This window comes from Hipposideros armiger, unplaced genomic scaffold, assembly GCF_001890085.2.
Source record: "Hipposideros armiger isolate ML-2016 unplaced genomic scaffold, ASM189008v1 scaffold_212, whole genome shotgun sequence".
NCBI lineage: Eukaryota > Metazoa > Chordata > Mammalia > Chiroptera > Hipposideridae > Hipposideros > Hipposideros armiger.
In genome coordinates, this window is record NW_017731562.1 from 795,354 (window position 1) to 812,039 (window position 16,686).

General features: G+C 35.4%; 1 protein-coding gene across 1 annotated transcript in view; it reads left to right on the plus strand.

Annotated features, from left to right (window-relative positions):
- Positions 1-16,686, plus strand: part of AGPS (alkylglycerone phosphate synthase) — a 124,927-nt gene that overhangs the window by 13,294 nt on the left and 94,947 nt on the right. The window contains exons 2-3 of the mRNA XM_019654018.1: positions 8,949-9,038; positions 16,003-16,093. Coding sequence (XP_019509563.1) covers positions 8,949-9,038; positions 16,003-16,093 — 181 coding nt within the window. The remainder of the gene's footprint in view (positions 1-8,948; positions 9,039-16,002; positions 16,094-16,686) is intronic.

Sequence of the window (16,686 nt, forward strand, 5' to 3'; positions counted from 1 at the left end):
GGGGGAAGGGGAACAGACAACTTGCTGTCATTTTGTTCTTCATTCTAGTTGTGGAGGACGTTGCTTCACTGGCCCAAGTTGGCACCATCATTGCGCTCTTCCCGGGTGAGGCACATCAGTTGCCAGCTTCTGGACGGCCGCTCACTGTGGCTGCTGGCCGCTCATGCTGGCTACACACGGTAGCCCATGGCAACCCACTGCCACAGGGGCTGCAGCCTACGCCATCGCCGGCGACTCATGGCAGCCCAGCTCCAGGTTGAGCTGTTGTTCAGCATCTTAGCTGTAGAGGGCAATGTCACTGGCCCTCATATGTGGGATCCGAACCGGGGCCCTCTGGCGTCCCAAGCCAGTTCTTAACCATCGCGCCACTCGGCCGGCCCAATAATGTTAGATTTTTACTTTGGGTGGCAGCATGGAACATGGAAACTACTGTTTTGATCCTATTGCTCCCTATTGATTATTGAAGTAATAACAGCATTTAAGGCTCTCAGCTGTCCTCCGTGACTTTCTTGCATATGCTCTATGCTTCAGCCAACTTGGGCTATTTACTAGCATGGGAAAAAACTTGCGCTTTTCTGTTTCTGCTTGATTATTGAATTTCTACTGTTTTCCAAAGTAATTGCAAGTTTAGATGCCACCACAGTGAAGCCATCTCCTCCTAGCTAGAGAGGTACACTACATTCTTGGAGCTTTTATGATATGTGTACTCCTTGTGTGGCAGTCAGTGAGCATATTGAAATCATTGGTAGTTAAGGTGTGTGGAGCCAAAGACCAAGATTTCAATCCTAGTTGTATCATGTACTGTTTGTGTGACCCTGGAAAATTGACTTAATATTTCTGAACTTGTTTTCTCATGTTTTAGTAGGGGTAATAACACCTACATCATTTGGATTAATGTGAAAAGGAAATGAAATAATGACTGTAAAACCCCTAGCGTTACAGTCTTCTGCAATACTATGACTGTTGCAGTAAACTGTATAAAAGGAGTAACACGAATCCAGTGCTGAAATCGTTTCTGAAGGTAAAAGCACAGTAAGAGGTAGGTGGTACTCAATGGCAACCATGGCATTTTAGCAGAACACATTTCTAATAACTACCACCTATGAGTTAGGGAGGAAAGGATCCCGAATCCGAGTGAAGAGATTTTTGGCCACTGCTGCCTCCACTGACCACATATATTGGAATTCGAGTAAATATATGATTGTGCTAAAGACAAGTTATTTGATAAATCATTGTCTTAGTTTTTATGCTTTGTAACCCTTTTAACATTATGTATAAGCTAGGAAGAATTTTATAACAGGTCAACTTGCCTGAAATTTAGATCAGAAAATATTATCTCTGTATTGCTTTCATTCCCCCTTCCAGGATCATCCTTTGTAAAATTTGGGTGTAGACCTGCCTACCTCCCCTGTCATGTAACTAAACCTCCATTTCCTGTTACCCATTTCCCTTGTCTTCCACATGTGAGTGCCCCTAATTTCCCTCTTGCTGTTCTGTTGTCTCTTGCAAAACTCAACTCAGATCCATCCATTGCTACAATGCAGTGAGTTTATAGTCTCCCTCCCTCCCTGCCTCCCTCCCTCCCTCTCTCCCTTCCTTCCTTCCCTCAATCCCTTCCCTCCCTCCCTCAATCCCAGTGCCTCCTGATTTGGATAAAGTTTGAGTGAGAGCAACTTGATTTTATTACATTAGGGCTTTATATCCCTTTTTGCTATTCAGCAGCTCAGGCTTCTGCTCTCAACTTGCCCTCCTGTCTGACAGCAGTGCTTACCTAGGTGTGGTCTGTGGGTGGCCTGCATCAGAGTGTTTTGGGGATGCTTGTTTAAAATGTACATTCTGACACCCGCACTGCTAGAGATTCTAATTATTGGCTAGGTCTAGAGGGACATCTAGGACTCTGCTTTTCAGATGAGTACCCAAGGGGATTATTACACTCCCAAGAAGTTTGGGCACCTCTGTTATGATTAGGTTCTGGTTTTAATTTTTCTTTTTCTCCCCAAACTTTGTTGGGTTCATTTTTTTATCTGTGGGTTTGAAAGAAGCAAAGGTAACAATTCCAACTATCTGTCATTTAAAGTAGAAAGGGCTGCTGCTGCTTATTTTAAGTAAAATAAACAAACAAAAACTTGTTACAGCAAGAATACTATGTATGTCAAGCAGGTATGGATGTCAGCCTTGGCCTTTTTAGGGTCATGCCAAGAGTTTTGGTGAGCTCTCCCCTGGAGGACAGCTAAGAGAGAGAACTCAAAAGCTTGGTTTCTGTATTAAAATGACAGAGATATTTGGAGACATTCATATTTTTGTAGAAATAAAAGAAATGATATTTGGTCACTTACAGATTGGTCAGTATAATAAGCTTGCCATACAATTCCTCTTCCAATTACTGGCAAGCAGGGAGGGAACAATGAAAGTGAATTGGCATTTTCGCGGTTGGTAGTCAAGTCTGGAATTGGTTGCCTAAATTACCACATTAATTAGATTACAAGTGGACAGTGGAGGGAACAAGTCATGAAATTAAACTATAGTCCAGGGACCACAAATGGTCAAGGGAAGTATATATCCTTGTTCTTTGTCTTCTGCTAAGACAACTCTGTGATACTGACTTGGGTTGTTTTCCTCCTTTACATGATGAGTAAATCATGTACCCAGTACATGATGAGGGTAACCAGTAGTATGGTTGTGCCTTTCTAGGCCTCCAGAATGTCGGGTACCAAGCCTGTGTGAGTGTGTGCATGTGTGCATCCCTGCTCTAGCACAAAATAGTTCGAATATGTACTACTACAAGCACGAGTGACTAATTGTTTTTATAGTAGTCCCCTTTATCCACGGGGGACACATTTCAAGACTCCCAGTGGATGCCTGAAACCTCGGATCGTACCGAACCCTGTATATGCTGTTTTTTCCGATACATACATACCTATGACAAAGTTTAATTTACAAACTAGGCACAGTAAGTGATTAACAACTATAACTATTAATAAGAACAATTACAACAATTTGCTGTAATAAAAGTTATGTGATCTTTCTCAAAGTATCTTATCGTACTGTACTCACCCTTCTTGTGATGATATGAGGTGATACAATGCCCGCGTGATGAGATGAAGGCAGGTACATGACACAGGCACTGTGACAGCCCCCTCTCATGGGCAACCCATGATGTCCTTGAATATATGTATATGTGTTTTGTAAACTATTCTGTTATTTAGTGTGTATATTTTTAATTTGCTTAAATAGTATTATGCTGTCTATCTTACTGTTTCTCCTTTTTTGTTCACCATTGTAGAAAAAAAATCTCTTCATGTTCCTGTATGTGTATCTGTCTACCTCAGCTCTGATTGCCGCATAGTATTTCACGGAAATTTACTTACCGTGTACTCATTGCTTTAGTGATGTCTCCACCTACTCTTACAAAGGGTGCTCCATGTATCAAACATGTTCCCTTATAGAATTGTGTGTGAATTTGTTCTAAATATATACTCAGGAGCTGTATAGGTGGATCATAGAAATGGCATTACCTGTGAAAACATAGCACGTGATTTCTCTGTGGAATCGCTTACCAGAATGGCATGTAGGTTCCTTTTCTCCATATTCTGACTAACAGCTTTCTATGTCTTAAATCTTATATTTAATCCATTTTATACTATCACATTGGAAAAAAGTTAGAAAGTTGATTAATGATTTATTACACAGAAGGATCACAATTTTATTATGGCAACTAGAGTTTCAAAACTTACAATGAGGATATTGAGGGAAGATTGAAATGCATGTTGAAGTTCAAAGTGTTGTGTGATAATGTCCTGGTTTTGCACGACATCTTACTGTCTAGAGGGCAGGGATATATCATGACCTGTCCAGAAACCTGATCTTGTCAGGGTCCGACATCAGTCATATTTAGGTAGCCTGACTCACGTTGACTACCCTTACTAGTGACCAAAGTTAATTAGAATGCCACTAGACTAATTCATGATGAGAAAAAATTGTCAAGCCCCCTGGCCATTTCAATTGGCCAGTTTTTTTCTGTAGGGAATAAAGTATAATTAGAAGAGGTAGCTTGGTGAATTTTAATCAGGGCAAGAGGAAATATTCTATGATTTCAGATGTTTCATGGTGTCAAGCTATCAAAACCTGATGGTATTTATCTATTTTCTAAGTCAGATGTTTTAACAATCTTGGAACCATGAAATTTGTAGCAGTGTTAATTAAGTGGTGATAACCTATCCATGTCTTTTGATTTTTTTCTATTTTTTTATAAACAGGCTTTCTGTTATAGGACACATAAATTATTGCACTTATAACTAAGCTGTTTAGATTAACTAAAGTATTTGAAAGGAAATTAGTTGCACTGTTAGATTGAGGCAGTAAGCATTGTAATTAGTTTTATGGGAATTTGGTATTGAGTTTTTAGAAATAATTTTGTAGGACTTGTAGACTAGACAGGAACATTGTTTTGAATTTATTTTAAAGCATATGCAATTTAAATTAAATTTAGAATTAAACAGTATTCATTGGGCCTTTCTTTATATTTCTAATGAGAACTGAGTTTCAATTAAAAGAAAAGAAAGCCAGTAAGAATATTATTTCATTTATAGGAATTTTCTGTAGCATAGCTTTTCAAGGATATATCTGTTTTACTGATCAAATCTTGGTATCTTTCTCATCGCTTTTCTTTTTTGCTTCACTTACATGAATTTGTTTAGGTTATCTGGATCTTGAAATAATTAGACACACAACCAGATAATAAGGATTTTAACTAGCACAAAAAAAGTCCTTGAAATATTTTTTATTGTTAACTTCTACATGTTGTACTACTTACAGAATTGATTTGAATTTAACTGATACTGAGCATGGCTAGTTAAAAATACAGCTTTGGATCTTAAGTTTCATACTTTAATTCTTATGTTTCAAAAGCTCTGAGATTATACTATCTTTTTCTCATTGTTTAAGTTGGAAAAAATAAGTGAAAATCTTTTGTTCAGATTTTCATCTGAACTGAACATTTTTTATTTGAATTTTGACTATTGGAAAAAAAATCCTTTTTTTAAAGTTATCAGTTAGCTGAACTTTTTATTGCTAATTCAAAATAAAAGTAGGTTAAAGCATATTTCCTTTTTCTTTTTAATGAAAAATATCATGATTACAAATAATGGTGAATATCATGCATTTTTATCAGGACGCTTGCAATTCATTATTAGAGGAATAATTATGTATGTGCAGAGACTTAAAAGTGAAAATTTCCCATTTTGAGAATAAACAAAGGAACTATTTATGGTTTTCATAGTAATAGTAATTCTAAATCTAAATAGTTCAGTTAAAAATGGTGCAAACAGCAGCCCTGGGAAAGGCAGAATACTGAAGACGTGTATATGTATCATGGGAGAACAGTGCCACCTTGTGTATATGTGGTGCTAGTTTATGTCTCCCATTTTCTTTTGTTAGGCCCCTAATGCAATGTGTTTTTTAGTACTGTGTTCAGATGTGTAAATGTGTTAAACGCTGTTGTTTTTTTTTCATGTAGTGCAGTCAAGCCAAATTCTCTTTTTTCTTGCCAGGAGGAGGGGTCTTGAATTTTGAAGACATTGAATTTGGTATAGTTAGCTTTAAGAACTGGAAAGTCGGAGGTATCAATCTGGCTAATTGATATCTGGGGTTAGTTGAGAATTGAATCCTTTTATTTGAATCATATAGATAGTTGGCGATTCTTTTATGATTCTTCCGTTCAGTGCTTTGGGATCATTATTCTGAATGGCAGAATTCATTATACTGTAGGTGAAGGAAGTATAGGGCACTGGGCTTACCAACACAACCATATTCTTTGATTTTTAAGTGTTTTCTTTAGGTTAAGTTCAGAAGAATAACTGTAATAATGACATGTAATAGTGCTTTGAAAAATATTGATGTGATGAAAAAAGGGTTCCTTTAAATCATTTTGGTTACCTGAGGACATGGAATTTCAGATATTATCTCTTTAAACGAGAAGCATCATGAGACTGGGAATTTGCTTTCTGATGGTCCAGCTAGCTTAGCCTTGTAATCATGAACGCTTCTCTGGGCACAAGTTTCTTCATCTGAAAAATGAGCAGTTGAACTGGGTTTTTCTAAGAACCTTTTTAGCTTTAGAATTCTATGACTGTGTAAAGTTTTACTCTAATTTTAAAAATTTTAATGCTATAATACCCTTCAGTGTACTCATTATACTCTTTATAAGAAGTTATTTTAAAGTTTAATGTAATCACATAGTTGTTTTTAACTGTCATGGAATATAATAATTTGACGGGATACGTGTGTATAAAAGTTTAAAATCAGAAGCCTAGGAAATTTGCCTACTTTTTGTTTAACGCATGGGGAACTTCAAGATTGGTTTTGGAGTGACCTAGATTTTAATTGTATATGTGCACATTTTTTATTTGTATAGATTTTAATTTTAATTGTATATGTGCACATTTTTTGTGTGCAGAATAGTGTTTGGCTCACCAGTAGCCACATTGATCTTCAGGGGCGATACAGTCTAAATTGATAGTGAGAAGTATTTCCCAAGTTTGGAAGATGCCTTTCCTCTTCGCTCCTACTTTCTTCCCTCTCCTCCTTTCCCTCTTGAGGCAGTGAGCTCCATATTTTTTGTGCAGAACAATGTTTGGTTTGGATAGGGATGTGGATATTTGCAACATAACAAATGCATTCCAAATGACTACCTTTTAACTTTGGGAAGGCTCCAGAAGTTCATATAACTATGATAAGGCCCATAATAATAGGCAGAATTTTCAGACTGACGTGAAAAGAGAGAAAAGGTATTTTGGCCCCTAGTTAAAAACTTGCAAGTTCTTTAGGCTATTACCCAACTGAAAATTTAAGGCCGAAGTTTCTTCGGTATGTAAATATCTTCATATTTTTAGTGTACAGTTGCAGATATATCCTGCTTATCTTGATTCATGTTTCTCGTGAAGCGCTAAGAATAAACACATGGAATCAGGTTTAGCTTTTTACTTTGAGCCCCTCTGGGAATAGTTTTTTTAAATTCTAGACATAATTTTAAGAAAAATGATTTTTATCGTTAAGCTGTATAAACATGCCAAGTATAACATCTGTACTGAAATAATTTCCCAGTGCATAGGATAGTAATACCAAAGCAAAATGACTATGTTGGTACTTGTGCATTTATTTGTATAATAATGCCAAACTATTATTTTGTAGAGTACAGACTTTATGATAAATGTTTATATTCATTAATAAAATGCATTTCACATACAAAAATTTATGTACATATTACAAAACATTAAGTAAAGACATTAAAATGTACATATTCTTTAAGTAAATTATGGAAATCTAACAAAAATGAAATACTAAGTAAATTATACTTCATAAAAGTGAAGAGGATATAATTATGAAAAAAAAACCTAATTTGTTTTTAGAAAGTGTGATCAGAAAATGAGTGTGTTAGTGGTGAGATTGGTCATGAGCTTTACCTGCAGAGACTTTTTCAAGAGGTTTCTTCCAAAACCTCCCTCTACAGTGAAGTAGGAATATGAAATTACAAGAAAACATTGGTCAATAGTTTGTAATAAGCTCACCTACAAATCTAATCTCTGGATTGATACTCGAGATATTTTTGAACGGTTTGTTTTGTTCTGGGATTATAGTTTTTATTGATAGCAAACTGTAATTTTAAAGAGAGTATTCCTAGTTTTTTTCTTAATTTTAGATATAGATGGAGATTGCAGTACACAATTAATGATCTATATTTGGTTCAATTGCATTGTGGCAGTGTTTCACTTATTTGAAAAGTCTTTGAACTAGATAAAGAATTATGATTGTAATAAAAAATTTGCTCGTCAGTTGTCATTTTCTTCTTCCTTGACAATTATGGAGAATTAGAATGCCTTCTAATAGTATGTACACCTTTGTTTATTTTGAAATTTTTAAAAAAATTGAGATATAATTGACATGTAACATTATATTTCAGGTGTACAACATAATGATTTGATATTTGTGTATATTGTGAAATGATCACCACGATAAGCCTAGTGAACATCCATTACCACGCATTGTTACACACATTTTTTTTCTTGTGATGTATTTTGAAATTTTAATGTGGTAAATAAGTTTATGTATAGAGAACAGTTTGCATTAAGAAGATTCACCACTTTATTTCGGTAACCCATATATATTAGAGCACTGTGCTAAAACATGTAATAAAATCTGACACACTTAAACGTGGTAACTTATGGTGTTCTGCACAGGCCCAGACCTATCTATTCTTATGCAATGTGCAAAATTGAATGAAATACTGACTTTTTGGAAATTAAAAATACCATATTGTTTTGAAATACTGAAAACTGGTATAGTCATTAATTGTTATGTTAATGTTAATATGTAGGTCAAGGTAGAGATTGGTAGTTACATGGAAATTGAAGGATTTAGAATGTTTGTAAACCCAGCACTCAGATTTTTAATTTACTTTATTAAAAGTGTCTAATACTAGCGGTGTCATTACTAGTGAACCTACTTTGTAAATTGGTCTTTTTCATTATAGCAGAAGATGAATTCTTGTGATTTTTCTAATATATGCAAAAATTTGTTTCCTGTTCCGGTAAATTTATTTTAATTGCAATTTTTTTAGATCATCCTATAATATAAACTCAGTAACATGTACAAAATGTTATTTTACTCTAAGCTTATTTTTTTCTTTGTTCTTTGTTCTTCCTTTTTCTTTGAATGTGTTAAATTTAGTGGTACAGCCCTTTGTGAAGCAGGTGCTGCTCATTAGAGTGATTCTGTACTTGGCAATATTAATACCTAGACATTTTGATATATATTTATTTTATTTAAACAAATACGATATTAGTGGGATATGGTCTTGCTTTAAATGATTGTGGAGGTGAATAGTCAATGATAAACTGTTCAGTTTTGAGATTTTTAGCATACATCTCATTTATGTATTTTTTTCTTATTAGGCAAGAAGTTATGAAATGGAATGGATGGGGATATAATGATTCCAAGTTCTTCTTCAATAAGAAAGGCCAAATTGAATTGACTGGGAAAAGGTAACTCTGGTTTGTTTATTTTTTCTTTTGTTCCTTTTTTTTCTTCTTTCTATGAAAAAATTTAAACCTAAATAACAAACATAACATGTTCAATAATAGACACACATAAAAATAGAATAATATGACTCCTCCCTCAATTTAAAAGTTATCAGTGTTTTGCCATAATTGGTTTTTTTCTATAGTATTTCAAATTCTGACATTTTTGTGTCATGTCTAAATATTTACATGTGTCCCTTAAAAAAGTGAGGATATAACCAAACATATAATACCATTATTATACCTAAAACAACAGAAATTTTATACCTGATTATCCAGTCCACATTCACTAGTAATTAGGAACTAATTTTAATAAAGGTTAGAAGATACATTTGACATAAGCTTTTTAATAGGAAAACTAAATTTTATCTGCCTTCTTAGTCCTACCCTTAAGTGTGACTGAGCAGCATGTTGGTGGAAGCTTAGTTGATAAATTGTGTAATTCAGATAGAAGGAATTTCTGATTAAAATTCAGTGTACCAGTGTTCTAAATGTTGAGTGTTTTATGTTTTAAACAGAATAATGCCTAATACAGTAGAAACTCGTCTATGTAGAGATTGGCTTTACAAAATCCTCTGGGGAGGGGGGAAGTGAATCTTCTGAACTTAGAAAACTACTCTCCTCTCCTCTCAGACACCGTCTTTATTTCTCTCTTTCTCTCTCTCTGGGCCTTGAAGGTATAGCATCTTTGTCTTGTGGAAGGGGGCAAATAGTCAACTTGTACTTTTCAGCACAGTGCCACTGAAAGCATAAGACATCTGCAGTCTTCTGTAGAGTACTGTAGGCTACGTACTGATTTATGTTAGAAGTGTATGTGTGTGAAATGATTAGTCACAGAAAATAGCACGAGTAATTACACCTTAGTGGTGTCATAAGGGCCTAATCTGGTTCTTATTTTGGGTGCTCTGGCACTTGACTTGGCAGTGTTCCCAGAGAGGATCAGGTTGTAGGGGTCTTGACACATGTGCTACACACATAAGATGCTTATTTTAAAAAATTAGAACCCCTGTATATTCATTTATGTTTAGATTATTCCTTTTTCAGTATATAGGACACTTGTTAATGCCCTTCTTGATACTAAGATATGTAGAAAGCAAAATTTGTTATTCAGATATTGTTTGTAGAGCATAAATTCAAAAGCAGAGGGGATTCAGTGATCTTGAGAGAGATTTTTATCCAGGTTGGAATAGAACCACAGAATTTATCTGTTGGCATCAGACATTGGTTCTAACCTGAATGGATTCCTTAAAGACCTCATTTCTTTGTGTGGTTGACTCCTGAGCTCAAGTCCAGTGGGGGAAATAGGGTAAGAACAGGGTGGAGGGCAGGGGAAAGGGGGCGGTGTATCTGCCTGGCAGAGCCTGCAAGGGAGACCAGGAAGGTGGATGCCAGGCACGTTTGATGTAGTGGAAGGCAGCCCTTGGTTTCCACTAGTATTCATCCAGAGGTGATGCTCCAAACACAGAAATGGAAGTTAGAAGCTCTCAGATTAAATATATACGACATAAACAATTTAATAACTAGAACTAAATATTCACTAATATTCAGTTCCCATTTTGGTGCTTCCAGAAGCACAATTACTTTATCAGATAGGATAAACTGATGGAAACGGATCATAGTTTTCTCTCTATCTAGTCTAGTTTCCTAATTGAATTAGCAGATTTTTTTTTTCTAATGAGAAAACATGTACAAAATTCTTTAAGATACTAACAGCTATTAGTTACTGACTCCCTACTGAATTATCTTAAAATAACCCTAGGATGGATAGTGGTGTTTTCTTAAAAATAATTAGGAGATTGAGGATGAGAAAGGTTAAATAGCTTACTTGAGGCCACCTGCTCAGTGGGAACCTGGGATTAAAAACCAAGTGTTGTTAAGCTTGATTCTCAGGCTGTTTTTGTTATGCTGTGCTTCTGAGGTACTTCTGCAGATCATGCATTGTATCCGTCTTGCTCTCTCTCCAAACTCTTGGAGCATTTCTGCACTCTATACACCAGCACAGTACAGTTAGGCATATTGTAGAAAATGAACAATTCCTATTGTTCCAGTGAAAGGCAAAGGGCAGGAATATAAGAAGGTCGTGATATATATTCCTGAAAGAGAAAATGGAATTTGTGGCTAGAAAGGATGAGTACAAGAACATATTGATTTTGCTCAACGGTATACCCTTTTGTATTAATACTAGATTATAAGGACAATTTTTGGAACTTTTTGTAAAGACTTTCTGTTCCGGCTTTGTAGTGGACTAAACAAATACAGCCCCTTTGCTCTCAATAACCACATAGAAAAGGTGGATAGAATACCACAAGAAAGAAATAGAAGAGCTGGCAAGAAAGGGAAACCGCCAGGTCCCAGAAACGAAGAGTGATTCTGTGAAAATTTATGGGGGGTTTCCCTTATTTCTGATCCAAAGAACATTGAAAGGGTAGGGAATTTTTATAAGGTTTTTTATAAGATTTTTATAAAATTTATAATTTTTACAATGTGGTTGATTGTATATATTTTTGGGAGGGTAACTTTGACATTTCAAACCTAGCCATTAAATTAGAAGCAATGATTTACCAGCTGTTATAGATCTTAGGGGAAAATCAGAAGTTTAGTCTACCTTCTGAACACATTTGTAATTTGTTTATAAACCCCTAGACATATAAATCTTGTCATTGTTATTCCTTCTAGATATAGATGAATTTAGTCCTTTTGGTTTTAAGCAGCAGATGGCAATACTTCAGAGTTAATGCTATAGATTTCTGTAAACTAAAATTTTTGAAAAGCGTCATTCTTTGACTTTAAAGGTATTGTACATTAATTGTACCTTAATCGATGCTTACAAAGCACACGTTAATGTTTAAATGGAAAGAATTTGTTTGAGTTTGTTACACTTTGTATTTTCAGTGGCATAATTTTTCATTAAAGTTTTATCTTCATTTATGAAAAGGGTATTAAATTGCTTAGCAATTGTGGAACTCACTCTGAGAATAGATGGTTGCGTCTACTAATATTTTACTGCCTCTGCGCATTGCCCCAGAGTGAGTGTTCTTTCTTGCATCTTCTCTACTTCCCCCCACTCCCCACCAAAAATGATAATGGGACAGCCAAAGAAAACTATATTATATTAGAGATTTTATTTTTGATTTTATAAATATTTTATTATAGTGAAAAAAATTACTGAATATAGCTACTATGATTTTATAACTATCATTCGTAAAGATTTTAGATGTACAACCTCACCTGGAATGGTGGTAAGGGAAGAATCAGACCAGAGGCAGCATCATATTAGTGGTTAAGAGCACAGACTGAAACCTTATTAATTACCTGGAGCAGGTGCTAGTTTTGTAATGTACTAGTTCTGTGACCTTGAGTAAGTTATTGAACCTACTTAATTTCTTAAGTTACTTAACTTTTCGGTGCCTTAGCTTTCTCATCTATAAAAAGATGGTAATAGTACCAAGCTCATAACATTATTTTCATTTAATATGTGTAAAATGCTTAGAACAGTGCCTGGCACATGATAATGCAATGTGTTTACTTAATAAAAATTTAAAAGTACTGTTTTAAAACATTTTAAAATTTGTTTTGGTCTTTTCAAAGAGCTATTATGTTACTGTATTATTACACATTTGGTTATTACTGTTTGCATATCAGCCTTCTTCACTACACTAATCTAGGGTAGGATACCTACTTTATCTCTTTATCTCTTACTTAATGCTGTTTAATATTTGTTTTTAGTCACCATAAATCCAGATGTGCACTTCTTCCTTGGATATTTATGTCCGCGGAGTTTCTTTCTGTGTAGAGTGATTTCAGTGGTCTTGAAAGCTTGTTCTGGTTCTGTATCTTCTACGGTATATTCTACCTTGGTTCTAAGGAAAGATGTTAATTTGATCTCACGTTATATTTTACAAAAAGACCTTTTCTTAAAGTTCTCAGTCTAATCCTCAGTCATGGTAAAGACCCATTCAGTAGTCAGCCTGTTTCAACAATTGGGATAGGCACGTGGCTTTCCTCGTACCACATTTCTGGTAAAATTTGCATGTTTCTTGTCTATATGTTCACCCTAAAATTAAATTCCTTTGCAGCTATGACTAAACTAGGTTGTATATTTCTTAAAAACAGGAGTCATATAATACCAATTCATTGTGTCCTGCAATGCATAGTATAGTCTTCTGAGTGTTAAATAAATGCTTGTTTATAGTTCTAGATATAAATTCAGATATATTACTATAATAATCAAGTTTCCATAGCTGTTTCTTAAGTTAAATACCTCTGATTCCTTGAACTTGTCTTATAATGTTTCTTTTTTGTCCATTTACTTTTTTAACTTCAAAGTTTTCACTTTTACTTGGTGATATTTTATGAGATTTTTGGAGCACTTAGCAGTATGCTAGACTTTATGATTATTAAGTAGGCTTTCTTTAATGTTTTTCAGATTTTTGTGAATTCATTTTTGCCACCTCTGAGAAGTATTTTCCAAAACTGAAAAGTTGGATCTCTAAGCACTTGAGTTTTCTGCATCAATCTTCTTATATAAAATTTAGGATTTTCTGTATATATCAAGTAATGTTGATGTTTTATATAAACTATATAAATAGGGATTGGGATGAAAGATGTAGGAAACAAAATCTGAGTAGCAAATCTAGTTTCTTCATACTGTACCCACTCTGTAATGCTCTTTTTTGTGTTTTAAATGTATTGCACCACTTCATGTAAAATCTAAGAACCTTGCACACCTACAGGTTTATTTTCTTTTCCTTGTTCTTATTACAATTGTCACATCATCAACTCCATAATACAATGTTATCATTTTTAAAACAGTATGTATATTTTAAAGAAATTAAGGAAAAGTCATTTATATTTACCCGTATATTTACTCTTGTGATATTATTTATTCCATCTTGAAGATTTGAGTTTACACTTAGTGTTATGTTTCCCTTCAGCCTGTAGAAATTCCTTTAGCAATTTCTTGTAGTGTAGGTTTGCTGGCATTAAGTTCTCAAGTTCTCTTAGTTTTCATCTGAAAATTTCTTTATTTCATTTTATGTTTTAAAGGATATTTTCACCAAATGTAGATTTCTAGGTTGATATTTTTTTCTTTTCAGCACCTTAAAAATGTTGTTCAGTTGTTTCCTGACTTCATTGTTTCTGATGAGAAGTCAGTCATAATTTTTATTGTTAACACATTTAATATGATGTATCATTTTTCTCCAGATGCTTTTCAGATTTCCTTTTACCCTCTCTTTCTCTAATTACAATTTGACTACATTGTGCCTAGTGTGAGTTTTTTCTATTTATTTATTTTTAGTTCTGTGAACTTGAATGTGTAAATTTTTGTCTTTCATAAAATTTAGAAACTTGCAGCTATTATTTCTTCTTTCAAACATTCCCTTTTTTTTTTTTAATATTTTTTATTGGGGAACCGGGGAAGGGGAACAGACAAGTTGCTGTCCTTTTGTTCTTCAGTCTAGTGTGGAGGATGTCGCTTCACTGGCCCATGTTGGTGTTATCATTGCACTCTTCCCCGGCTGAGGCAATCAGTCGCCAGCCACTGGACGGCCGCTCATGGCAGCTCATGCCAGCTACCAGCCACTCACCCTGGCTACCAGCCACTCACGGTAGCTCATGGCAGCCCACTGCAGCCCTGCTGCAGCCTACACCGTCGCTGGCGACTCACCCAGCCCAGCTCCAGGTCGAGCTGTTGTTCACCATCTTAGCTGTAGAGGGCGCAGTATCACTGGCCCTTACGTGGGATCTGAACTGCAGCCCTGCTGCTCAGAGCCCGCACTCCCAAGCCAACTCTTAACGTGCCACACGGCTGACCCTTTTCTCTCCTTCTTGGGACTACATTTATGTGTATGGTATTTTGTTGTTGTTCCATAGGTTCCCTGAAGCTCTATTTATTTTTTCAAACTTTTTCTTTGTTCTTCAGGTTGTAGATGTTTTATTGCTGAATTCGTTAAATTCACAAAGTCTCCAATCTTCTCTGAAGTTCTTCCAGTTACTTTTTATTTCACAGTTTTAATTATAGAATTTATACTTTGTTCTTTTTAATAAGTTTCTATTTCTTTGGTGAGATTTCTTTTCTGTTACTCACTGGGAACATATTTTCCCTTTTGTCCTTTAATGGTTAATAACTGCCTTAAAATATTTGTGTGCTATTTGCAATATATTGGATCATCTTGGGGTAAGTCCCTAGTAATTACCCTTTCTCTTGATTATGGATCACACTTTCTTGTTTGTTCCTGTCTAGTAATTTTGGAGTATATCTTGGACATTGTTAATGATAGATTGTAGAGACTCTGGATTCTGTCATAGTCTTCTGAAGAGCACCCCCCCCCAACCCCCATCCAAGCATTTAGCTTGACTGATCTCAAACTCTCAATTTCCCTCTGGGTTGGTGAGCAGCTGAGTTATCTGTTCAGTTCTTTTAAGTTTAGGTGGGCTGCTTAGCATCTGCTCCATTGATGTGTAATTCCAGGTCAGCCAGACATTTGGACAGAGTTTATACATAGGTCCCTCTCTGACTCTCCTTTTCCGTGATTTCCCTGTATACTCTTTCTAGGTGCTGTGCTTGCTGCAAACACTGTCCTTTGGTCCTTCAAGCCAGGAAGACTGTAGGTTTTCTACTTTTTGTTTCTTTTTGTGGTACCAGCTAGGGCTCTCCCTCAGGCTAAAATCTGTGTAAAAACAAAACAAAACTAGAAACTCATGTAGTGCTGTTTCCTTCTTCCAAATGTAACACAGTCCATTTTTGCTTGCTTTTGTCCTGTCTATACTACCTTCAAATAATTGGGTTTAGTTTGTTTTGCGTTTTGTCCAGAGTTTTTAATTAGAGGGTTGCTTTGATAGGAGCAGAATTACAGAAAACTGAATCTAAAATTTAAATTTAAGTGAAGATACCTCACTCTAATGTTTTATTTTCTTTGTACCTTAGGTACCCTCTTAGTGGCATGATTTTACCAACTTTTAAAGAATGGATCCAAAATACCCTTGGAGTAAGCCTGGAGCATAAAACTACCTCTAAAGTAAGTAAATAAGAATGATTACTAATATACTTATGAGTGTGTGTGTGTGTGTGTGTGTGTGTGTATGTGTTTAATCTCAAATTAATTAGACTTATCTTTGTAACTTGTCATTTTTTTTCTTGTTAAGTTATATTGGGGGCCAGCCGAGTGGCTCAGTTGGTTAAGAGCTCGCTCAAGAGTGTGAGCTCTGAGCAACAGCCGTTCGATTCCTGGCCTGAGCTGAGCTACCAACAGGTGGCAGGATAGTTCAGCTAAAAAAAAACAAAAAAACAAAAAGGAGATGTTATATTGGCCTTGTTAGGGTGTAGTTTCACTTTTCTGAAACTGGGATTAGAAAACTTTAAACTGTATATATATATCAAACTAATGAAATTGTTAATACTTATATTATTATGATTTTTTTTTAAAGATTTTATTGGGGAATAGGGGGAGGGAACATTCGTGTTGGGGAATTGGGGAAAGGGAACAGACAAGTTGTTGTCCTTCAGTCTTAGTTGTGGAGGGATCCACTCGTCATCTGGCTTCCTGTGGGCAGCTTGTGGCCTCTAAGCTCAAGGTGCTGTATTCAATCTTAGTTGCGGGTGGGCGTAGCT